The sequence below is a fragment of the Lasiosphaeria miniovina genome (assembly GCF_030549165.1).
Source record: "Lasiosphaeria miniovina strain SMH2392-1A chromosome Unknown B0T26scaffold_3, whole genome shotgun sequence".
In the NCBI taxonomy this organism is placed as follows: domain Eukaryota; kingdom Fungi; phylum Ascomycota; class Sordariomycetes; order Sordariales; family Lasiosphaeriaceae; genus Lasiosphaeria; species Lasiosphaeria miniovina.
The window spans coordinates 5,806,574-5,830,521 of record NW_026848222.1 but is presented as its reverse complement, the minus strand read 5'-3'; the positions used below and the strand labels follow the sequence as shown (position 1 = coordinate 5,830,521).

Genomic DNA, 23,948 nt, shown 5'->3' with positions numbered 1-23,948 from the left:
AGGTTGACTGGCATTGTTGTAGCTTTGCCTCGCTCTCGTCGGTCTGAGCACTTCAAGTTGGAACCTGTGCGGTGTATTCGTATATATAGCAATGACCGCAATATCCACTCGCTGCAACCTCTGAATGACTGGGTTTTCTTTATATTTTTTGCTTCTTTTTTCCTTCCTTTTTTGCTGCGAATAGTTCCACTCTCATTACAAGAGAACGCGCGGCTCTTTCGGAATGCAAGCTCCTATGAGTTCGCCGTCGTGAGTCGAGATACTCTGTAACATTGAGGCATTGGAGAGTCTGACTGAAAGTGAATGGTCAGAGCTCGTGATGGCGACAATATTGTTTGTCAACAAACGAAACACCCAAAGGCCCCCACACTTCTCGCGTTGCCAATTAGGTCATCGAAACTCTGATCTTTCAACAGCCCACTTGCAATTGGAAGAAGCTGCCTGGGACCATTATTGGTTGCGGCACGTGCCTCATCGCTTGCACTGACCGCTACAGCCAAACAGACAGAGTTGCAATCCAGCCCGGAATGGGTGGCGGTTGGAAGTTTTGCCTCGTTTAGGAGTCGAGCCCTCTGCGGGCAGGCAGCGCGCTGCAAGCACAGACAAATGATAAGGTTGCAGCATGCGCTGGTTGGTGCTCCTTCCTTCACTCCTGCCAGTGCAAAATCAAAATCCCTGCACCCCCATGTCGTCACACACATCGGCCGCCTAGCTGCTTCAGGTTATCGGGCCGCTTTTTGCCCACCGCACTGTGGAGCGCAATCTTCTCACCGCGCGAGGTTGCTTTGCTCCTGCGGGCGGCGGCGGGGTGTAGTGCTTTGTGGGCTTGTGGGGGGTTGCACAGTGCACCCAGAACGCTGGAGGGCGGCCCACAGTGGACAGAAAAATGGGTCGATCCAAAGTTTTCCTGCTGCCATCTGAAGAAATGTCTCGGTGACATGTCTCAAGCTGGGATCGCGCCTGGATCTGAGAACCGCCAGGTTAGCGATCAGATGCTTGGTGCAGAAAGGTAAATCGACGTGGGCCGAGGCCTTGAACTTGAATCTGACAGAGTCAAGCGCGACTTCTTCACCTGCATCGAGGGCCCTCCTGCCTCGGAGCTCACCCTCACAATCAGCAACGGCGGAGCGGCCGATTGGGCGTCGCGATAAGGCGTCCGGGGCAAGAGCAACCAACCTGCAGGGATCGCCTGGCCTGGCCAAGGTCCTCATCTCGACGTGCCCAATAGCTGCAGCTTGACGCCCCCCACCTTCCCCATTGCTGTTGCTGGGGCCCCGTGGGATGGAGACTGAAGAAGTCGAAATTCTCACGACTGACAACATCTTTCCTAGGACTGCAAGGAAAGGAACGACGGACGACGCACGGAAGCAACGAACAGCCTGACAGACGGAAGGGAAGCTCCACCACGCACGGCATCACCTTGTCGACAGTGCAGTGTAGTGCAGTGCTTGCCCGCGAACACCACCGGCTCTTCCCCAGGTTCCTTGGCTCCAGGCATCTTAATCTGGGCACTTGCGCCTGTCGCGTCATCAGCCGTCCACCATGGCGACGGCAAGCAGCGATGCGGCAGCCACTGACCAAATCCCGGTGCGTACACACGGCTCCTACGGAGAGGCGACCAATGATGCCGAATCGGCCGACGACCTGCTCGCCGCGCTTGGCTACAAGGCCGAACTCGTGCGCACGCGATCGACATGGCACGTCGCCTTCATGTCGTTCGTGCTCGCCTCCATCCCGTACGGCCTGGGCACGACGCTCTACTACCCGCTGCAAGGCGGCGGTCCTGTTGTCGTCATCTGGGGCTGGGTCCTCGTCAGTCTGATCATCCTGTGCGTCGCCGCGTCGCTGGGTGAGATCACGTCCGTCTTCCCCACGGCCGGCGGCGTCTACTACCAGACCTACATGCTCGCCCCCGCCCGCTTCCGCCGTATCGCCGCCTACATGTGCGGCTGGGCGTACGTGGTTGGAAACATCACAATAACCCTTGCCGTCAACTTTGGCACCACGCTCTTTTTCGTTGCCTGCATCAATGTCTTCGAGTCTGAGCCTGGCGTCGGCATCTGGCAAGCCGAGGTCTACCAGGTCTTCTTGACCTTTGTGGCAGTCACGCTGCTGTGCAACGCTATTTCGGCCTTTGGCAACAAGATCTTGCACCACTTAGATGTGCGTATCAGAGTCCCTAGTCATCTTTGGGCGCTGGCTAACCTCTATTCTGTGCTAGACATTTGCCATTTACTGGACCTTTGCCGGCATCATCGCCATCATGGTGACCATCCTGGCGGTTGCCAAAAACGGACGCCGCAGTGCCGCCTACGCCTTTGGCGACTTTGAGCCCACGTCTGGGTGGCCCGACGGCTGGTCGTTCATGGTCGGCCTGCTGCACGCTGCTTACGCCACGTCGTCGACGGGCATGATCATCAGCATGTGTGAGGAAGTGCGCTCGCCCGCCACCCAGGTGCCCAAGGCCATGGTCATAACCATCGTCATCAACACCTTTGGCGGCCTGCTGTTTCTCGTGCCCCTCATGTTCATCCTGCCCAATGTCGTCGACCTGACCGCCTTCGCCCAGCCCCTGCCCTATATCATCCTGTATGCGGTCGGCTCCCCGGGAGGCGCTTTTGCTCTCCTCATCCCGCTCCTGGTTCTGTCCATCCTCTGCGGTACCGCTTGCACAACGGCTACTTCGCGCTGCACCTGGGCCTTTGCTCGCGACGGTGCCATCCCAGGTTCCAAGTGGTGGAGCAAGGTCCACCCGACGATGGACATACCTCTGAACGCCATGATGCTCACCATGGTTGTCGAAATTCTGCTGGGCGTCATCTATTTTGGCTCATCCGCCGCCTTCAATGCATTTTCGGGCGTTGGCGTCATTTGCCTGACACTGTCGTACGCGTCGCCAATTCTCGTGTCGATGATTGAGAGGCGAGCACAGGTCCAAGACTGCAAGTTCCCTCTAGGCAAGTTTGGCTGGTTCTACAACGGTGTTGCCATTGGTAAGATACGCTCCAAAAGCACTCATTCGTGTTCGTACAGTACTCCATGCTAATTGCGTTGTCGGTCGTGTCCATAGCCTGGTCGTTTCTCGCCGTGCCCCTGTTCTGCATGCCGTCTCTCCTCCCCGTCACAGCGTTGACCGTTAACTACGCCCCTGTTGTGTTTGTCGGATTTTTTACAATCGCCGGCGTGTGGTACTTTGCCTGGGGCCACAAGAACTATCGGGGTCCGCCAACCGACACCATTGGCACCGCTGTTGTGGATCCAGTGACAGATATCGACGCCCTCCCTTCGAAAAAGGTCGAATGAGAAAGGGCCAGCAGGACGCTACTTCTCTCGAGTATTCTTAATAGCAGCAAGGCACAACCCGCGGGTTAGATAGATGAGCACGACTAATTAGGGCGGAGGCGTTTGGTGCCATGTGGTCGGAGAGAGTCTTGTTTTCACCAACGAGTGTTGATGTTGAATATTTGTCGCTGATACCCCTTTCTTGTGAGGTCCCGATTTTGCCTGCTATCTCCAAATACAAAATTCGTCTTACAATTCTTCCGGTTCCGACGCTGATGAAGAGAAAAAGAAAAGGCACTATTTACACAACATTCCCCTTCACCTGATGCAAGTCCTTGAGCTTGATGTCCTTCCAGAACGCGGCGCAGGCCAGAGCGGCAGCCAGAGCCACCAAGCTCGTGATGAGCATGTAGCGCTGGGCATCGCCGTAGGCCAGGCTAATGCCGGCGCGGATTTCGGTCCCCACGCGATAGCCAAGCTGCGAGTAGATGCTGCTGTAGATATTCTCGATGGGGGTGCCTGCGGGCAAGTGTCTGGCCAGGGCGGCCGGGAAGGTACCTGCCCAGATGGCGCCGGCAACGCTCGCTCCCACGGCATACCCCACGCTCCCGAACAGGTCCAGGATGGCCAGGATGGCGGCGAGGTGCTGGTGGTCGACGGGCGCCATCATGGCCATCTCAGCAGCCACTACCAGCGGCCCGCCGGCAAAGGCCACAAAGATCTGCGTCATGATCACGAAGCCAATATTGCTATCAGGCTGCCGGAACTTCACCATGAGACCGACACCCAGAATCATCAGCGGCAGGCTGAAGTACAGCGCCACCCACTTGAAGCGGCCCGTCCGGCGGATCGCGTAGCCGAGCACCAAGGCCGAGAAGCACGACCCCACGCGGTAGATATTGCTGATGTACGTGGCCTTCGTAATGGTCTGGTTCCACACCACGATAAGCATCGACACAAAGTAGCTGCCCCACACGGCCGAGTTGAAGAAGACAAAGGTCAGCATTATGCCCGCCAGTAGCACGGTCCGGTCGCCCAGCAGGTGCATGGGGATGAAGTTGACGGGCGCCAGCAGGCTCTCGTACAGCACAAACAGCACCACCAGCACGACGCCAAACACGAGCATGCAGATGATCAGCGGCGACCGCCACTCCTCGGCCTGGTACCTCCAGATACTGAGCGGCAGCAGCACCAGCGCCATGCCGCCCGCCAGCAGCAGCACGCCGAGCAGGTCGAACTGCACGGCAAAGTCCCACACGGCGCGGCCCGTGAGGCGGCGGCGCGGCGGCGCCACGACGCCGAGCTTGGTCGCGCGGTGCTGGCCCCACAAGAACAGCAGCGCCAGCGGCAGCACCACGACGGGCGTGATGATGGCGAACACGCCGAACCCCCACCGCCACCCGGGCCCGTGGACGAAGGCGTCCGAGATGGGCCCGCCCACCCACGGCGTCACAATGTACGGCGACGTGGCGAACGCCAGCATCAGCCCTCTGTTTCGGAGTGCTGACGTGTCAGCGATGAACACGGTTAGGCAGTAGCTCACGCCCTGGGCTCTGCAGGCAGAGAAGGATGTCAGCGAATGCGTTCGTCACGATTGGTGTAGTGTTATGAACTTACCCGACGAGCGAAAACACGTCGGCGGCGGCATACGTCTCGACGTTCTTGCACACGGCCATCATGACGAAGCCAATGATCCAGATGATCAGCATGAGAATGATGCCCTGGGGGCGGCCCCACAGGTCGAGGATCTTGGCCAGCGCCAGCTTGGACAGGCCGGCGATGATGCTCGCGATGACGCCGGCGATGGGCGTCAGCGCGTGCGCCGAGAAGCTGCTCGTCACGAAGGGCGACAGCGACTGGACGACGACCTCTTGGGTCGACGACACGAAATATATCAGCCATATGCTGTGCAGTCACTCAGTCAGCCATCGATATTCTATTGTGAAGGCGTTGCATCGAAGCCTCTTCCGGCGCAGTGTACCCCTAGAAAGGACGTGCTCCTAGACAGGAGAGGCGAAAAATGTCTCACCATGCGTAGGCCGCGACCAGGTGCCACTTGCTCCAGACGACGGCAGCGGCCTCAATGTTGCGCACGCCCGTCTGCGCATCACTCGAGATTGTGTACTGCTGGTCCTTTTCCATCTCGGACAGCTCCATGTGCGGCTTTTCGTGCGTCGAAGGGGCGATTGCCCCGGTGCCGGCGCCGTTGCCGGTGACGGTGCCGGCTCGGGCCAGGTCGACGGAGGGCTCCCGTTGTCCCATGGCGGAATTGGCAGTTGTCGATTGAACCAGACGGAGTCGGTGGCAGGCCTGGCAGCACGTACGCCGACTAGGTCAATACTCAAGATTGAAGACTAGTGAGCTGGAGGCTCGATCTTTGAGACTGCAGGGACCTCGTTGACAGTTGGTCGGCGAACGACGGCAGAGATAAGAGAGAAGCACACAGCCAGCCATTCCCAGAAGCCGCTCTCCCGGGGCTGCGAGATGAGAAGAACTTGGCTTTTTCCTGGCTGCCCATCCCCCCACCGCGGCCCCGATGTTCGGCAAGGGCCAAGGCGCAGGCAGGGCACCATTGGACGCGTGCATCCGAGGTCTGCGGGCTCTCGACCTGGATTTGGCAGCGGCGGCCCTGGGAGACGGCAGCCAGCGTGCCACTCTGGCCGACGCAGCGTGGCCGTAGACCCGTCCAGGGCAAGGCACCGTGGATACGTGGGCAGGCGGGCCAATCCGAGCAGCGCCAGGGGCCGCCAAGCCATCTTATCTGATGATCTGATGATCAGATAAAAATCCACTTGGTCACATCGCGCATGCGGGCCAAGCCTCCTAAGACTGCAGCAGCGCCTCGCCATTGGCTCAGAGGGGTTATTAGGCGAGGTTGCTCACTCTTTCGGCCTGGCACGCTGCGAAACCGGCCGCTAGGAGTTCCCGGAGTGCGTGTTGCTGCCAGGGGCGGCGCGGCTGCTGCATTAGCCACTGCTCTCGTCACTTGAAAAGACTTCCCTACTAGACTAAGTGTAATTGCGGTGGCACCGTGGCAGGCCATGTATAAAGAAGTCGGCGCCCGCGAGGGCCAGCAACACACCACTCACGCCCCGGACCGACCTTTTCATTCCCCACTATCCAGACCTCACCAACCAGTCTACCCGTGACCCGTCTCCAAGACCCGCCAGACCGTTCAACAAAGTCAAAATGAAGTGCTCCGTCGCCGCTCTCGTCGCCGCCATGGCCGGCGTCGCCATGGCCCAGACTCTGGCCGACTTCATCCCGGAGTGCGCCGTAAAGTGCCTGACTGACGGCGTCGCCGCCGCCACAAACTGCAAGCCCGACGATCTTGACTGCCTGTGCATCGCCGACAACTACCGCGCCACGTACACCAGCGCCGTGTCGTGTGTGCTTGCCGCGTGCGGCAACGACGTCTCAGTTAGTATGTAGATCCTCATTCATGCCTTGATATTTACCTTATTCGTCATACGCGATTGTTTCTCTCTGGACTTTACACAAGCTAGTTAACTAACCCGCGCAAAAACAGGCGAGGTCCTTCCCGCGGCCGCCCACATGTGTGAGGTTGTCGTCGCTGCGGAAACCTCTTCGTCCAGCTCCTCCTCCTCCACCACCACCACCAAGCCGGCAACAACCGCGCCCTCCGCCGCCACGACAACATCCAGCGGCCCGCAAACCACCGTCGCCTCCTCCACCACTGCCGCGCCCGCCGGCAACAACAGCACTGTCACCACCTCGGCCCCCACTACGACCACCTCCTCCGGCGCCGCCCGGCTGCTTGCCGCCGTCGCCGCCGTCCCCGTGGCTCTGGCCGCCGGTGCTCTGTACTTGTAATTAAGCGAGGGTGCTTGATGCTTGGGTTGACTGAGTATGGGCGCGTGCGAGTCGCGCTGCTGCTTGGATTGGGAGGATAGGAAAAGGAAGGCGTGTAGGAAAATGTATATTTGATGATAATTACTAATTGGAAGACATATCTGATCATGGTCGGTATTTGCGTGAGAGGTTGTGTGAGATTGATTATATTGTTATGTTTTCTCATACTTCAGTACTATTCGGGGCTGCGAACGGTTACAGGAAGGGCGACGTGGAGAAACAAAAGATAAAAAAGAAAAGAAAAAAGATACCTCGCCCGGAACTCGAACTGGCAACCCATTAAAAACAAAAATCGAAGGGGGTTCAAAGGGACCACGTCTTCTCCACCGCACAAGAACGTGAACGTTTGACCAAACCGGCCGGGTTCCCTGTTGAGGGATGACTGCTGTAGTTACTTCGCTGAAAGGAAGGACAAGAAACAGGGTATATATGTACCCATGTGCTCTTTGTCGTTCATCCCATCGCTATCGGGACTAACTCTAGTACTTGACTAAACTGCGGGGTTTATTCTTGTTCTTTTTTTGCTGCTCCATGAATATTGTGTTGTCTGCTTCCCTTGGCCGCCCAGGTGAAGGTAATAATTACTCTTCCAAAAAGCCACTTCCTCGGACACAACGAGACCACCCTAATTACCTAGGTACGTAAGCTATAAATTGTTTTCTTACCTCAACGTCGAGAAAAGATTTCCAGTGTGGAGCTACACATGATTAAGGTCTAAAAATAATCACAATATAAACAGCGATGGCTGTTATGATAAGTTATGGATATTGCGATTGATGGGATAAACGCTGTGAGAAGCGCGCTTTATAGCTGAGGAATATATACCTGTTGTATAAATAGAAAGATAAAAGAAAAGAAGAGGGCAGTCTGGAGAGATTATGATAACACCGCCCTATTTAAGTTGATTGCTAGAGGTTGTAAAATTGTGAATGTGAATTGGCTAGATAGCGCATCTCAAACTAGCGGATGTTGCCGTGGGGATAGACCAAACCATACGGACGGTAATTAGGTAGACTCAGTTGCAGTTGTTCAGAGTCCCAGTCATGGGCAAATGGAAATGATTATCTTCAAGCTGAACGAGGCCACCGAAGCTAACATAAGGTGGTGTAGTCATTGGAGAGAGGCTGTGTTCGCACCTCAATTGACCCAAAAGTTTGTCGACTAATTGGGGGTTAGGCGGTTGGTTAAGAAATAGACGACAAAATTGACTGATCGGATGAACCCTCGAGCCTTTGGTTGTAAATAGGCGAGGATATTAAAAATTTAAGAGTTCCGTCCGAGTGGCCAATAATAAGCAAACAAGGCAGAACCTGAGTTCCTCTCAGTAGCTTTTTGAGCTGTGCGTGTTTTGATGTTATTCTGTCACGCGCATTCACCGGGCAACGGAAATGAAGCATTTGATGCAGGGAGGTAAGGCTTGAATTGTCTGAAAAGGTCTAATCTCTTGTTTCCTTTAGCAAGGCCAAAAGTCTCTTTTTTATAGTTATGAATAGTGGCAGAAGCTGGTGGCGAAGAATCACATAGCAGCTTCCAGATCTTTCTTGCTCACTAATCCCAATATTGTGACATATTCCTAATTGGAGGGTTCTCCATTTTTAGTCTTCTCGCCTACTTGCGACCTTCGATATGATATACGGTGGATATCGGTACTGATGGCCGAGACTTGTGTGTTTTGGGATTCTTCCGCTGGACAGGAAATTTGGGATCTGGGGAGAGAAGGGATATAATTTCGACGCGGGCAACCGGGTTATTTCGGAAGGGCGAGAGTTTTAGTATCGGGTCGGGCACGCTATCAACAGAGTCAATAAACGGTGTTGTCCTAAGAAGCAGTGCTCCACTGACTACGTTTACGCGTGAGGCGCTAATATCTGGGTCGGGAATAGCCTCAGTTCTACTATTGCGCGCAACTGCCGGCCTTAGTTGGTATCTCCACATCTCCACCAGAGTCTGGAACTGCAGCTTTTCGGGCCCGACTCCAGAGTCTAGAAAAGCTGCAGTTCTAGACTCCGAAACATAGCAGGAAAGATCAAAATATTCATTTGGGTTAGTCTGAGGTCGGTGTTTACTTTACAGCGCACGTGTGCAAAGCACGGCGGCAGTGTCGTCTCTTGTCGAGTTCATCCCATCCGATTTCGCAGCAGAATCCAGGCACGCATTGTTGTATTCCGGGAAGGGCCCAGAGGAGAGATTTACAGAACTCCACTTTGATCGCGTTAATACCGACAAAGCTTCGCCCTTCATTTTACAGACGGTAGACAAAAAGGAGAAGACGCGACTAGACCGCACAGCAAATGCGCGCACTCGAAACTGCTAGCGAATACGAACAAGCGCCTTTTTGGAGCGCGTATTGCCTTCAAATCCGGACTGACATGTCTTCAAATAGCCAGCCAAGGAAGCGGGAATGGAAGGTGCAATGGCGGCAAACGGACAGGTGCGAGGCCGTTTGGTCACCGCTGGTGGAGCCGCGTCTTACCGAACAGAGATTTTTTTTTTCGCACTCGCAGTACTCCGCTTGCCACACGCTAGCGGGGCGAGTCCACTTTTGCCAACACAGGTGTACAGGCAGGTGTGCAGGCGGATTCCTTCCAGAAACAGGTCGCAGCGGAGCACGCCATGCACGCCAGCCAAAATATGACGTACAAACAACGCGCCGCGCCTGGCATGGCCCCTACTCGGGCGTCTTGGCCGTCATTCTGCCGACATGGGCCGCCGACGGGGGACGACGATTCCCTCGACTCAGTGACGCCGGAGACTGCCTTTCTGGCCGAGGACGCCCGCAATGCCTCGAAGGCGTCATTTGGGCCCCGGGATCACGCAAATGCCTCGAGCTGTCCAATTTGGCCGCGTGCGGTCTGGGTCGCTCATGACGGCGCTGCCCGCGTGGTCTGACCTGACCTGTCCGTTGCTTGGGGGGTGAAGAAGGCGTGCGCTCAACTGCTTTAATATCAGTCTCCTCGCATCGAACTTTTTTTTCTCTTTTTTGTTGTCCGTTGTACCCGGTCCACCCAGCAGACTCTCCCCATTGCCCACTCCAGGCCAGTCCACTCTCTGGTCATTCCTGTTGTCGACTATTCCGCAATCCGTGTGTCGACGGCCCATCTTTGCGGGCAATCAGATCGACTGTTGCTACTGGGACAGGGGACTAAGAGAGAGAGGTCTCAGACCACACACCACAACCACAACCACAACCACACACAACCATCCGAATGAGGACACCAAATCTGTTCAGCAGGAGGAGACCTGCTGAGGCAACGGCGGCCGGCAGCAATGCTGGTGCCGTTTCCGTTTCCGAGGGCAAAGATGGACACGTCCTCGAGGGCAACGACCACTTTGACGAGCGAGTTGGTGAGCAAGCCCAAATTCCAAATACACACAAGACACGGGAGCTAATGCCGACATCAGGCGAGCTAGAGCGCAAGCGTGACGCCAAGAGACAGATTGGAATTGTGTCAGCCACCTTCCTCATCGTCAACCGCGTCATCGGCACCGGCATCTTCGCGACGCCGGGCACCATCCTGGCCCTGTCGGGCAGCGTCGGCCTGTCGCTCTTCATCTGGGTCGCCGGCATGCTGATCGCGCTGGCCGGCACGGCCGTCTTCGTCGAGCTGGGCACGGGCCTGCCCACCAACGGCGGCGAGAAGACGTACCTCGAGTACATCTACCGCCGCCCCAAGTTCCTCGTCACGGGCATGTACACGGGCTACGTGATCCTGCTGGGCTGGGCCAGCGGCAACTCGGTAATCTTCGGCGAGTACATCCTCAACGCTGCCAATATCGAGGCCGGCCGCTGGAACCAGCGCGGCATCGGCCTCGCCTGCATCACGGCCGCCTTCCTGATCCACGGCACCGCCCTCAAGTGGGGCCTGCGCCTGCAGAACGTGCTCGGCACCATCAAGATCGCCATCATCCTGATCATTGTCGTCGCCGGTTGGGTCGCCCTTGCCGGCCACATCAAGCTGCCCGAGGACGAGAAGCCCCACAACTTCGCCAACGCCTTCGAGGGCACCACGGGCAGCGCCTACGGCGTCGTCACGGCCCTCTATAATGTCATTTGGAGTTATATCGGCTACAGCAACGCCAACTACGCCCTAGGCGAGACCAGAAACCCGGCCCGCACCCTCAAGATCGCCGCCCCGCTGGCCATTGGCGTCATCTCCATCCTGTACATGTTTGTCAACATTGCCTACTTTGCCGCCGTGTCTAAGGAGGAGATCCTGCGCGCGCGCCGCCTGGTGGCCGCCTCGCTGTTCCGCAACGTGCTGGGCACCGGCGCCGAGCGCGCCCTGTCCGTCTTCGTGGCCCTGTCGGCGTTTGGCAACGTGCTCAGCGTCATCTTCTCGCAGGGCCGTCTGGTGCAGGAGCTCGGCCGCCAGGGCATCCTGCCCTTCTCCAACTTCTGGGCCAGCAACCTGCCCTTCAACGCACCGCTCGCCGGCCTGTTCGAGCACTGGGCCATCTGCGTCATCACCATCCTGGCCCCGCCGCCCGGCGACGCCTACAACTTCATCCTCAACCTCATTTCATACCCGCTCGCCATCGTCAACACGTTCCTGTCGGCCGGCCTCGTGTACATGTACTTCCACCGCGTGTCGTACAACTGGTACCCGCCCGTCAGCGCCACGCTGCCCGTTGTCGTCTTCTTCATGCTCAGCAACATCTACCTCATCATCGCGCCCTTCGTCCCGCCCGAGGACGGCCAGAACATCTACGAGAGCCTGCCCTACTGGATCCACTGCGTCGTCGGCTTCGCTATTATCATTGCTGGCGGCCTGTACTGGCTCACGTGGGCCGTCATCCTGCCCAAGCTGTTCAAGTACGAGCTCGTCCAGGAGAAGGTTGTTGACGACATTGACGGCTGGGAGCGCAACGTCTTTGTGCGCCGCCGCCTGGGCGCCGCTGCGCCGCTCGTGCCCAACAAGCACCTCGACCAGCACACCCCCGTGGAGGACACTGCTCCTGTTGAGCCGCACTTGCACAAATTAGATACCCCCCTGCGCGACCAGCATGCGTTGTAATGTTTCTTTTCTTGCTGGATGTAATGTTCTTTTAATTAGACTTGGCAGAAGCTATTGTTGCGGTTTCTTTTTTTTTTGCTCCTTCTCTTCAATCGTTGTGGCGAGATTTGTGTTTCCATCTTTGGCAAATCATACCATGGGCGAGCGGGCGCATTGGACACTTAGACTTGGTTAGGAGAAGAAATCTTGAATTGTCTGCCCGTTGATTACCGGTTGGATGTTCCAGATAAATTCCCCATTGCGTTTGCTCAATTAAGGAAGTTGGAAGTAAGCATGCGACCATTGTCCTTTTCTCTTCTTCTTGAGTCTTGTTGGAATTCAAGTCGTGTCAGTCCCGCTTTCTCGCCGTCTCAACTTGCGCGTACAAAACTGAGAACAAAAGCATATGTTCTGCTTTGGGTCTGCTGTGGTATGTTGATCCGGAGACCAGTATGCTAATTAGCCCTCAGCGTCGGTCAAACGGAACCACAGACAGCTGTCGCAAGTATCAGTTGAAGACATTGGGGGAGGAAGGAAACCTGGGTGTAGTCGCGGCGAGCTTAGAAGATGTTGAAAGTGTCTTTCTAGACATGGGTGGCGACAGCAATATTGTCCTGGCGTTGACGACGCTGCAGATACGGCTTACGCGTGGCTCTTTGCAGTTTTGAGTCAGACAAGGAAGTCTCAAAGCAGAGCTGCCCCAGAATACCGACAACCAGGTTGGCGGTTACCTCTGTTTCAGCCAAGCCATTCCGGAATCCACATGCAGTGCTGATCGACCAGCGATCCCCAATGCACACCCATCTCCACGAGGTTTAGAGTGCTGCTACCGCCAACAACACGACACACATGCTCGGTACCTTTGGTATGCGACCCTCACCCAACGGGTGCAGCAAGTAGGATTTCTCTTGGCAGGCTAGCAAACAGACAGTCGGGCGGCCACAATGGAAACCATCGCCATCAGCTTGGCGCGTGGGCAACAACGCAGCAGGCCAAAAGCGCGACCGCCTCCCTCCACCCGCAGCCGCGGCATGATTGAAAATCGCGAGCTGGCTATTGGGTGCTTGCAAGATCTGCCGCGCCTGCCCCCCCTGGAGACCGAAAGTCCGTCCATAGTAGGCGCGCAGACAGGCGAACCAAAAGGGTAGTCTGGACGGGGGAGGCAACGCCCGTCGGTTTTAGCCTGGATCCGCAAAGCCGGCCCAGAAAGACACAATAATTGAGGACAAAAGCGAACAAGCTTCTCGTGCGACACACGCTATATATGACGCACGATATTAATTCCCGCTTTCGCTCGCTCTGCTGAGTTGCTGCTAACCCCGCCCCTCGGAGAGGCACCAGCACGGCATGGGAATCTGCCCTTGCATGAAAATCCGATGCGAGAAATGTCGAGCCGCACCAGTCCCCGTCTCCCGATTGGCGGCGCCTCCAATTAGGCACCTAGCCGAGCTCGACGTGTGATCTGGACCTCCAGGACACAGGGAAACGTTGCAAATATGGCTGTCGTGATAGGCTTGTTTATACGGGGGCGCGGATGGGGGTTCTAGAAATACCTATCTCGATCTGCTAAGCTCTAGTAGCGGAGACACAGAGACCTGTCCTTGGTAAACAATTGCTGCTGGCGGCCAAATCCCGACGACAGACGCGGATGGGCCAGCGTTGCATTCTGCACCCTCGGCTGTCGTGCCAAGGGGGAGGCCAGCCCACGAGGGCGGTCGCCCGCCAGGCACGCCGGTACTTTCAGCCGCTCGGGTGCCACGAAGCGTGCGAGCGAGCAAAGGCCCCGCCGCGTCTCTACCGAAATAGAAGCACGTTCATGTCCAGCATATTGAGAATACTAAACCCATCACGGCGGCTGCGGAGGGGTGCGGCCAATAATTACCGCCGGGACCTATCCCTCCCTATCTAACGCACCATGCCCGGATAAAGCTCTGCCATATTCCCTCTATCGTGGCGGCTCGTTTATATATCGGCGCTGTCTCTCTCCCTTCCCCCTTCCCAGCCTTCGGGAATCCGACTGCTTGCTCGTCTGTGTTTTATCTCTCCAACCACAACCCGTCCGCCTCCCGCCCCCGTCCCCCGTGCTTGGCATCTCCCGACTAATACCACACACACATACACACACACACATACACACACACACATACACACACACACATACACACACACACACACACACACACCCTCTCCCTCCCTCCCTCTCAAAATGGGTCTTCTCCAGCTCGCAGCGGCCGCGCTGGCCCTCGGCGGCAGCGCCGTGGTGGCAACACCGGTGCCCGAGGCCGAGGCGGTGTCGGCGGCGACCAAGTACTGCGAGGCGTCGACCAGCATCTGCTACTCCGAGTTTGCGAACCCGGCGGGCGTGCTGTACCGCATCGCCATCCCCGACACGGCGACAGTCGGCAATTTCGATCTGCTCCTGCAGATCGTCGCGCCCAAGGCCGTCGGCTGGGCCGGCGTCGCCTGGGGCGGCGTCATGACCAACAACCCGCTGACCGTCGCCTGGGCCAACCCCGGCGCCACCAGCGTCGTGTCGAGCCGCCGCGCCTCGTGAGCCCCTCACCCCTCTATAACATCTCGGTTGGGAAGGCATCTAACGGGAACAGATCGCGCACGTACCCCACGCCGTTCGCCGACGTCAGCTACACGGTGCTGCCGGGGTCGACTTCCAACAGCACGCACTGGACTGTGACGGCGCTGGCCAAGGGCCTCAGCTCGTGGGGCACGACCAAGCTCGACCCAGCGAGCACAGCCACCCAGTTCGCCTGGGTTACCAGCGCGACCGCCCCCGTCGAGCCCGCCAATAACGCCTCGCGCTTCAGCATCCACACCGCCCACGCCAAGTGGTCGCACGACCTGAGCAGCTCCAAGCTGGCCAACTTTACGGCGCTCGTCCAGAAGGCCGCAGCCGCGAAGCCTGCTACGCTCTGATTTATTCTCTGTCGTTTGTGGGCTCAAGAGTTGGAGATGTGGTCGAGCTGTTAATAGTTGGAGTGGGAAAATGAGAAAGAAAAAGTACCCTAGAAACGGACATGGCAAAGAATCGTGTACTTGCGTGGCTATCTTTAGTGTGTGTGTGTGTGTGTGTGTGTGTGTGTGTGTGTGTTGCACTCGTGGTCCAATTCTGGGACTTATCTGCCTGTTGGTCAAATCTACTGTTACCAGAAATTGTGATTGTCTACCTAATTCACTAAAGAGACACGCAATCGCAATTAACCACTAATTAATTATCAAGCCCTGTAGGGAACTCCATACGGACCCTGAACGTGATTGCATGGCGGCCGTGTTTTTTTGGCAAACCAATTAGATCCCAAGTCTAGAAATGATTTGAAATCAAATTCACATCGTTGGATAACCAGCTCACAGTCTATCGCTAACCCCTCATCAAGGGCTCGAATGGTAATACGTGCATATTAAATCTCCAGCGAAGAAAGGAAATACTTCTCCATGGCGCTGGCAACCAGCCGTTCCACCGCGTTGGATGTGAGCGCCAATCTACGACAAGGCTAGCTAATTCCTCACGTTGTCTGTCGTCGAAACAAGATGCTCACCGTTGCGTATTCGCTTCTGTTCCCGACCAGCCTTTGAGGGTTTCTATTCCAAATAACGGCTTGATCACGTTTAGCCTACCGTCAACTTGTTCTGGAGTGGGTCCCGCTTTGGGCTTTCAAACACGCTGGTGAATCTTGAATCCTGGCAATGTGAAGTCGAAGCAGCTATGCACCAGCGTTCCCTTGGTTACGGGGCTTGGAGCATAATTATTATTCCCGTTAATCCCACGCGAGCACTTTCCGGTGGAATTTATCTGTTGGTATCTGTTACGCACAACGCTGTCCCATAGAGGTGGTGAAAGTGCTTAATTAGAAAGAAAGGAGTATGGAATGCCTATTTGGTGCAGGTACTGAATTCCCGTTTCTAGCATGTAAGCAAGCCCTCGTTGTAGATCGGCGCCAGTAAACATGCCAGTACAGTCCTATTTCCAGTATCTCCCAAGTTTTGTAAGCGAGTCGTTCACAAATACTTGCTGAGTTGCTGCTGGTGCTGAATGCAGCTTTGTTTCACTCGGCAACGTCCTGGCTATATTTGACGACGCCATTTTCGCAGGGGATGGCAGCACGTATTTGGAATTGCACGGCCTTGAATTGTCAGCAGGGCCTACGGATGGCTCGTCTCCGTGGCTGCTAAAAGCCGGCTCGGGCGGCGCAACCTGCGCGGACACCGAAGACGCTCTGCATTGTGCGTACTCGGCAGCGGCTGATGGCTCTACCGACGGTTCCGCAATAAACGAGATGCTCATATAGATCAATTCTTGTTTGCGCGCGGCGACGTGATTGGCCGCGCACGGGCAAAGGCGCCTAGATAGGGGGGCCCCTATTAGGCAAAAAACACAAAGGGTCCGCACCCCGGATCACTATGCCAGATGCCGTTCCCCAACTTTGAGTGTTAGCCTCTCCTTTTTTGTCTCCGGCTGCCTAATATACCGCGGTTCTCCACAGCGAAATTCGGAGAGTGCGTCCATCTGCTGGAGATACTTAAGGGCAGCACACGCAGTCCCAAGCAAAGGCCAAGCAGTGTGTGTGCCGTGGTTCCTGGTTTACGACGACGACGACGACGACAACGACGGCGGCGACTCTCCTACCCAAAACAACCAACAAACAATCCACCGCCACCATGCACTTCACTCTGGCCTCGGTCGTGGGGCTCGCGGGGCTGGCGGCGCAGGCGGCGGCGCACGGGCTGGTGGAGAAGCCCGCGACGCGAGAACCGGGGACGGCGACGGCGGCGGCGTGCGGCAAGACCATGGCCAAGTTCTACCAGAGCGACAACACGTCGTACCCGGAGGCGCTGTTGCGGTCGAACCCCAAGGGGCTGACGGACGGGTACGACGCCAAGAAGTGCAACCTATGGCTGTGCAAGGGCTTCCAGTTCGCCGACAACACGGCCCAGGTGCAAAAGTACAAGGCCGGCGACGTGGTCGATCTTGAGGTCTTCATCCGCATCCCCCACAAGGGCTACGCCAATGTGAGTGTGGTCGACACGACGACCAACACGGTCATCGGCCCGCCGCTAATCGCCTGGGCCGACAACTACGCCGCCACCAACCGCCCGCCCGCCGACCAGACAAAGTTCAGCATCAAGGTGCCCGACCTCGGCGCCAAGTGCACCACGCCAGGCGTCTGCGTGGGTTTTCTCTGCCCCCTCCTGCCTGAGGGGTAAATACTAACACGGAACAGGTCATCCAATGGTACTGGCTCGGCCAGGGCCAGACGTACGAGTCGTGCATCGACTTCACCACGCCCGCGCCGGCGCCCGTCGAGCACGAGCACGAGCACTCGCGCCGAGCCATCCGCGGCCAGACGCGGCAGTGAGCAGTGGTGTGTGACGGCTACATGTAGAGGAGATATAGGGTCTGATAGAGCTGAACTAAGCAGGGGTCTGTGTTGTGTTTGTGTACATACATCATAGGTACCTACCTACCTAGGTTCGAGCCATGTTAATTGCCCCATTGGTGCATGTTGAGCCAATCTTTACTCGTGTCTTCTTTGTTTCTCTCTTCCTTTCACACCAACGCCATCACGCGGATATAATGCAGGGCGGATACAATGCAGTGAAAATTTTTCACGTTTCTCTGGAATCTCCCGATATATTGCTGCGGAGGCTTTGTGACACGAATGTCGGCGTTGTTTGCCTGTCTTTGATCTGCTTTGGTGAGATTCAGCTCTTGGGCCTTCCCGTCGAGCCCTTTGTGGTCGTCCATGCTGAAACGAGGCCAAGGCAAACACACAAAGACGAAGCGACAAAAAGAGTAAACTTTAGTAGGAAACACACGACTATCTGAGACTCGGAACCCGATATGGGCAGAGCGGTCGTTACAAAGGCTTCACATGATTAGTGGTATAGCGACTATTAGACTGCTAGGCACGAGGAGCAGTGACCTCGCCGATTAACGAATTCCGTGGCCTGTGCCTGTAACTGCAAATACATTTTATAGTGCGACTATTACATGGATCCATCTCACCTAAGAAGGAATTGCTGCAATTTTCTGTGCTCAATTCGAAAAGTGTAATTATGTTTCATACGCCGGCCCAGCGTGTTATCAATTTTGCCCAGTAACGTTAACGTTAATTACTTTCTAAATAAGTGCAAATAAATATTTTTCTCCACCTCAAACAAACCATCTCTCTTTATCCATCCATCCATCTATCCATCTATCCATCTATCCATCTATCCATCTATCCATCTATCCATCTATCCATCTATCCATCCATCCATCCTTCTTCTGCCTCGGAACGTTCTTTCGTCCGCAAGCCTGCCTTACATGACAACGTCGGTGGCGTAGCCCAATAATCCATTCATGCTAACACCACCTCAGGGTTAGGGGTCCACTGCAAACACCACCACCCCTCCACCACAAATAAAGCCTGCAGCTGCAGCGCCAAGCGGCACAGCCTCCAACCCAAAAGAGCCCGCCAGCCACTCGTTGGCACAGCGGCCCCCTTGTCCTGAGGATCGGCGCGTGTTCCGAGGTTTCGCCCTAGCCAGCCACGGCGCAACACACGTCATAGGTCGGCATCGCAATAGCTTGGGCACTAAAAGGGGAAATGAAAGCGCTGCTCCTCCTTCTTCCTGGGCGTTGAAATGAAAAGGGCAATGCGTGCCTCTCTTGTCCGTCTAGACTGGGCCGTTGCGTAATCATCTGATCTTTGCTCTCTTTTCGTTTTTCATCCCACCCTCTCATCCGTCGTGTCATCGCATCTCGTAGCCAGCGCAGATTGAAATCATACTTGGAAAAGACCTGCTATTCCTGCGTTCTTCTTTTTTCCTTTTCTTGTCACTTTTTTGTTTTCACATTGCTCGCACACCACCGAACCCCCCCCCCCGAATCAACATCTCCAGTTGCGACAATGGCACCCAACTGCAGCGTGGTCCCGGAACAAGTCCCTAGCGATGCCGGCATCGCGGGCGCAGGCGTGAGTTTTCCCTTCATCGCCAATTCCACCACGTCGAGGCTGCCGCTGACCTTAATGCCCGCACAGGTGCTGCTGTCGTCGACCATCACGGCCGGGCTGGTGCTCGCCATGTCGGCCAGCCTGGTCCTGCAGGGCTTCGAGAGGGCGGCCAGGCGCCCGCAGAAGCCGTCGGTGATCCGGCGCAAGCTGCTCAGCGGCTACTCGGACCAGCAGATCATAGTAGGGATCGGGGTGCAGAGCGTTGGGCTGGCCAAGGCGTCGACGCTGGTGCCGTACCACTTCTTCCTGGTGTGGATGCTATCGTTACTCGCAACAGCGACGCACAACGCGACGCTGCTGACGTTGGTGCACGACTTCCGCCGCGACTGGGTGCTGCGGTGGCTGCGGCAGGCGCTCATGTTTGTCAACATGGCGCTGTCGAGCGTGCTGGGCGTCTACGTGCTCGAGAGCAAGGTGCGCGGGCTGCCGGCGACGCTGCCCATCGGGTGCGTGTGGGTCGTCGACTCGCGCGCGCCCGCTGTCAGCGGGCTCGACTACGTCGGCACCGTCGTGACCATCGCCGGCAACGCCGTCATCTTCGCCCTCGCCACCTGGTACTTGCACAACCGCCGGCAGCGCTTCTACAAGGCGGTGCAGCTGGTCGGCCTGGTGCTGATGGCCGGGATTGCCATTGGTACGATTTGCTTTGCTCTCTCGGAAATAAACATGACTGGTCGGAGCGATGCTGACAGAAAAAAAAATAGGAGCCACTGCGCGCGCGTACCTGCTGTCGCAGGCGTTTGGTAACCCTGACGTGGCGCTGAGCGATCAGGGCGAGAAGAGCTGGTCATTTGGGCAGCTGCTGTCGATGCTGATGTTGATCCTGCCCGTCATCTCGGCCGTCGAGATCATGCGCGGCGAGATCGCCGTAGCGCCACCCGTGGCCGACACTGCCGGCGGCGACGAGCACGACGACGCGCAAGCGCTGTTTGACGGGCAGCTGCGGGACATGAACGCCAAGACCATGACGAGATTTTGAGGAGCTTTGCAGCGATGGGCCAGGTGGGATTTGTTGGCAACAAGCGGAGGGAGCGAGACGGCCGACCCGGATCGGAAGAGTTGGTAATTGATTGTTTTTATGATACCCAGGCAGACACGAACCAGAATTCATCATCAGACAGGCATCGAAGCCAGTTCGTCACTCGCCACACATTCAGCACGCAAGTCAGACTCGCCCATTAGGCCCCCCAAGCTCAGTCGGGTAGACAGATGCCTGCAGTTCCTTGTCTCGATGACTATTTGATAATGTTTGAAACGTGCAATGCAAACTGAAACTTACCGCCAGAGACTTACTCTAGATACGAAAACGAAGCAGTGAATGGCTCACAGGAACGCCTCAACAGCCTCCCAGAATTCGGCTGGCGCTTCGCACATGGGCAGGTGGCCAGCAAGCGGGACGACCTTGAGCTCGGCGCCGACACCACCAGGCCCCAGCAGGCCCCTAAACCCATCCATCGCCTTGACGAGGGCGCCGTTGGCGTCTCCCTCGCCGACGACAAACAGGCCGGGCACCGCACACGCGGGCATGGCGGGGCGCATGTCGTAGTCCCACAGCGCCTGGCACGAGAAGCGGAAGCCCTGCACGCTGTTGGCAGCGACCATGTCGCGCATCGACGCAGCCACGCCCGCCTTGGCCGCCATTGTGTGGGGGTGGAACCAGCGGCCGACCGTCGCGGCCGCCAGCTCTTTCATTCCGGCGTCCCCGCTCTCGGCCACGGCGATGCGGCCCTTCCATGCGGCCGTGTTGGCGGCGCTGGACGCGGCATTGAAGTCGCAGGCGACGAACTTGGATAGAAGCGCCGGGTGGCGCAGCGCAAAGTTGAGCGCCGTGGCACCACCCATGGACACGCCGACGAGGGCGTGCAGGCGCTGGATGTGCAGGGCGGCCAGCAGCACGGCGAGATCGTCGGCGAGCATGTCGAGGGTGGCAGGGACGGGCGGGTCCGCGGGCACGGCGTGGCGGCCGCGCGTGTCGTAACGCAGGATGCGCAGGTCGGGCCGCCTGGCCTTGAGGATGGTCACCAGCGCATCCCACATGTGTAGCGAGGTTAGGAGCGAGTTGCAAAACGCCACGGTCGGCGCGCCGGGGGCCGGGTTGCCTTCGAGCCGGTAGGGGATGCCCAGGCCGTCGGCGGTGGTGACGTGCGCGCTGATGGAGGCGGCGCCGGGGACGGTGGCGACGGAGCCGTCGGGCGCGGTGAAGGCTGCGGCGCTAGGCAGCTTGGACAGGGAATGCAGGTCGCGCGGGGCGGGGCCGAAGACGTAGAACAGCTCGTAGGCGCGGCGCGTCTTGGTGGCGATGTACTGGGCGAAGACGGCTCCGCGGCGCGGGGTGCTCTTGGCCGCCTCGTGCTCCTGGCCACCGAGCCCGTTGTCCTTGGCAAAGTCGTGCAGCGCCACCAGACGGGCGGGCTGCTGTGCGGTCGCGCTCGAGCCGGCCTCAATGGCGGACGGGGTGCGGAAGATGCGGCTACGCAGCCAGCCGGGCACGCGCGACAGCATGGGGATGTGCTCTTCTTGATACCACTTTACCACGGCGTCGTCGGCGCCGTCGACGCCGGGCTTGAGGGAGATCTCGACGGAAACCAGGATCAGACCCTCGGCGTCGGCGTCGGGCAGGTGCTCGGCGGCGACAAAGGGCGGGGCCTGCGTCTGCGTGTGCTGGGTGTGGACGAGGTCGAGGAAGCGGCGGTCGACGTCGACCTGTCCGATGGTGTCGGCCTCGCGGGGAGAGCGGTGGGCGCGCAGGTCCGTGTAGGTGGGCGTGTCAAGCAGGGCCATAGCGGTGACGTCGTAGGTGGCCAGAAAGTGCGGCTGCTGGCTGTCGGTCGCGCGGTACCGGAGTCCGCTGCCGAACATGTGCGGCATCCGCAACCGCGTCGGGCCGTGCTCGTTGTTGTACCACTCATGAAACTGCTCTGCCGACAGCCCCTCGGACGGCTGCATCGTCACGTAGAGCATGCCCGGTCCCGCCATGGTCAATCAAGCAATTGTCAATCAATTGGCCTTGCCGAAGATATACCCCTAAATCGATTTGCTCCCTGCCGAGTCTTGTCACTTTTGTTTGGGAGGTCAAGTCAGTTCAGGGCAGTGCAGGGAAGAGAGGAGAGGAGAGGGGAGAAGAGATGAAAGGAAGCGGGCACCACACTGGCGCATGAGAGGCATTAAAATGGCAATCAACGGTCGTGTCTCTTGCCTCCCGTCAATTGCAGGTTGGCAGCGGCCAAGCAGATAGAAGGGGTGATGCGGTGGAGCTCGGCTCTTTCTGCGGCTGCCCGCGGGCTTGCGGAGTTGATCCGGCAAAGCGTTTTCCCGCCGCTGGACGTGTGTACTTAAAAGCGAGAAATGTTGAAAAGGCTTATCGCCAACCAATCGGAAATTTTCCTCGTATCGAGAATGACCCACAATACATATAAACCAACCAACTCTAGTTCGGCAAGGTAATCACGTGAATTGTCCCAAGCAACGGTTCAAGATGCAATTAGTTGCATACGTTCGCCGCTTCGGAACATGGAAACAGGATAGCGTCAGTGTGGCCGGGAGATATATACATTATGCGCACACCCACCTTTTCTTGAATCCGCCCGCGTTCTATAGCAACCTTGACCACTGGGAGCTACATGTGGCCAATAGGCTCGTCAAAATACACCGCCTATTGACATACAGCGAGGAATTCAGACAATATTATCAATCTGGCCCGTGATCAAAGTTGACAGTAGCTTGAAGGGTCTTGAATTGTCTTTTCTGAATCCAATCTAATAATACAGGAAAGAAGGCCTTTTATGCTTCCAAGAAAAGGACAAAGGAAACCTGGTTCAACAGTCTGTTTAGTCGTACTACGTAAGGGACTTAGCCGTAGCAATGGAGAAAAAAGAGGGCATTCGGAAGTCCGGGAGCCCGGAAAAAGGGATCAGGGCTGAAAGTCATAAATGAAGGGATATGCAGTGTTTGGAGGGATATGCAGGTATGTGGTTTGAGAATGTGGCTCAAAAGTGGCTCAAAAGTGGGCGACAGTCAAGAATAAAGAGGCCAAGGACAAGTTTGCGGCAGCCACGAAAGGTTACGTCCCGGATCTGCTTGAACCCCTGGAAATTCCTATTCACGAACTCCAAAAGCATATGATTCGTGTGGGGCTTCGGACCTCGGATAATCATGGCTAGGAAATTCGTCGACAATGCCGCCCATTTGCCAGAATTGGATATAGACGACAAGACTCAGGAGAACGGGATAATCAGGATGTTGCAATATGTACACATTATTCACACTCATTATCCCGAGCTTAAGGATCCCGCTTTGGAAGCCGAAGACCTCCAATTCACCCAGAAACATCTCGATGGCTTGAAAGGCGGCGCCTAGGAAAAGCACGCCGCACACCTCAAAAAGACTTTGAGCCCCCAGAGTATGAAGGAGGCTATAAGTGCTGCCGGAGCGAGTACCTAAAAGGCTTTGAGAACATGGAGGAAGCTTTGGAAGCTGCCGGATCAGCTATCGGCGGCAGCCCCAGGAAGACGTATGAGGGTACCAAGGGCTTGGGCCACAAGGGAGAAATTCGAGGACCGCGCGGATAGGGACCAGTTCCTCCACGCCACGGACGCAACCAAGTACAGGCTCCTCATGGGCGCTCCTGTTGCCATCGCAATGGCTACTGTGATGCTCGGGCAACATATCCGACACGATGTATCATCAGGGATGAAGGCAATGATGGGAATAGGAAGAGCAGTAGCAGCAGTACCGCCCCCCACAGGCACGGACTCCAGGCCCCCGAAAACTCCCACGTTGAGCGTGGCGC

At 57.0% G+C, this 23,948-nt stretch overlaps 8 protein-coding genes across 8 annotated transcripts; 6 read left to right on the top strand and 2 right to left on the bottom strand.

Annotated features, from left to right (window-relative positions):
- Nucleotides 1–1,542: 1,542 nt before the first annotated feature.
- Nucleotides 1,543–3,303, top strand: B0T26DRAFT_750612 (amino acid/polyamine transporter I; the record flags this gene model as incomplete). The annotated part of the gene is made up of 3 exons (XM_060445247.1): nucleotides 1,543–2,163; nucleotides 2,222–2,993; nucleotides 3,071–3,303. 3 exons carry the CDS (start codon nucleotides 1,543–1,545, stop codon nucleotides 3,301–3,303), a joined length of 1,626 nt encoding a protein of 541 aa, XP_060299257.1.
- Nucleotides 3,304–3,583: 280 nt separating this feature from the next.
- Nucleotides 3,584–5,424, bottom strand: B0T26DRAFT_641714 (uncharacterized protein; the record flags this gene model as incomplete). Its single annotated transcript, XM_060437367.1, has 3 exons — nucleotides 3,584–4,835; nucleotides 4,900–5,187; nucleotides 5,312–5,424. 3 exons carry the CDS (start codon nucleotides 5,422–5,424, stop codon nucleotides 3,584–3,586), a joined length of 1,653 nt encoding a protein of 550 aa, XP_060299256.1.
- A 1,068-nt stretch (nucleotides 5,425–6,492) lies between these two features.
- On the top strand, nucleotides 6,493–6,861 carry B0T26DRAFT_605615 (uncharacterized protein; the record flags this gene model as incomplete). The annotated part of the gene is made up of 2 exons (XM_060435814.1): nucleotides 6,493–6,706; nucleotides 6,812–6,861. Coding segments are annotated over 2 exons (264 nt in total), but the record flags the coding sequence as incomplete, so codon positions are not given.
- Nucleotides 6,862–10,361: 3,500 nt separating this feature from the next.
- Nucleotides 10,362–12,170, top strand: B0T26DRAFT_750609 (amino acid permease-domain-containing protein; the record flags this gene model as incomplete). Its single annotated transcript, XM_060445246.1, has 2 exons — nucleotides 10,362–10,500; nucleotides 10,558–12,170. The coding sequence occupies 2 exons, from the start codon at nucleotides 10,362–10,364 to the stop codon at nucleotides 12,168–12,170; spliced, it is 1,752 nt and encodes a 583-aa protein (XP_060299254.1).
- A 2,139-nt stretch (nucleotides 12,171–14,309) lies between these two features.
- B0T26DRAFT_706196 (uncharacterized protein) lies at nucleotides 14,310–15,332 on the top strand. Its single transcript, XM_060441792.1, is given in 3 exon segments — nucleotides 14,310–14,699; nucleotides 14,756–15,229; nucleotides 15,244–15,332. 2 exon segments carry the CDS (start codon nucleotides 14,356–14,358, stop codon nucleotides 15,078–15,080), a joined length of 669 nt encoding a protein of 222 aa, XP_060299253.1. The 5' UTR covers nucleotides 14,310–14,355; the 3' UTR covers nucleotides 15,081–15,229; nucleotides 15,244–15,332.
- Nucleotides 15,333–16,820: 1,488 nt separating this feature from the next.
- B0T26DRAFT_641460 (uncharacterized protein) lies at nucleotides 16,821–17,518 on the top strand (the record flags this gene model as incomplete). Its single annotated transcript, XM_060437344.1, has 2 exons — nucleotides 16,821–17,330; nucleotides 17,384–17,518. The coding sequence occupies 2 exons, from the start codon at nucleotides 16,821–16,823 to the stop codon at nucleotides 17,516–17,518; spliced, it is 645 nt and encodes a 214-aa protein (XP_060299252.1).
- A 1,536-nt stretch (nucleotides 17,519–19,054) lies between these two features.
- On the top strand, nucleotides 19,055–20,138 carry B0T26DRAFT_643873 (uncharacterized protein; the record flags this gene model as incomplete). The annotated part of the gene is made up of 3 exons (XM_060437579.1): nucleotides 19,055–19,120; nucleotides 19,187–19,793; nucleotides 19,864–20,138. The coding sequence occupies 3 exons, from the start codon at nucleotides 19,055–19,057 to the stop codon at nucleotides 20,136–20,138; spliced, it is 948 nt and encodes a 315-aa protein (XP_060299251.1).
- A 344-nt stretch (nucleotides 20,139–20,482) lies between these two features.
- On the bottom strand, nucleotides 20,483–22,135 carry B0T26DRAFT_642702 (Alpha/Beta hydrolase protein; the record flags this gene model as incomplete). The annotated part of the gene is made up of 1 exon (XM_060437470.1): nucleotides 20,483–22,135. One exon carries the CDS (start codon nucleotides 22,133–22,135, stop codon nucleotides 20,483–20,485), a length of 1,653 nt encoding a protein of 550 aa, XP_060299250.1.
- Between the last annotated feature and the right edge of the window lie 1,813 nt (nucleotides 22,136–23,948).

What these genes read in the sequence shown, in the direction of transcription:
- B0T26DRAFT_706196 (XM_060441792.1), top strand. Translation starts at nt 14,356, where the DNA reads ATGGGTCTTCTCCAGCTCGCAGCGGCCGCGCTGGCCCTCGGCGGCAGC. An exon ending in GTGTCGAGCCGCCGCGCCTC is followed by an intron (nt 14,700 to 14,755) that starts GTGAGCCCCTCA and finishes TAACGGGAACAG; the next exon opens with ATCGCGCACGTACCCCACGC.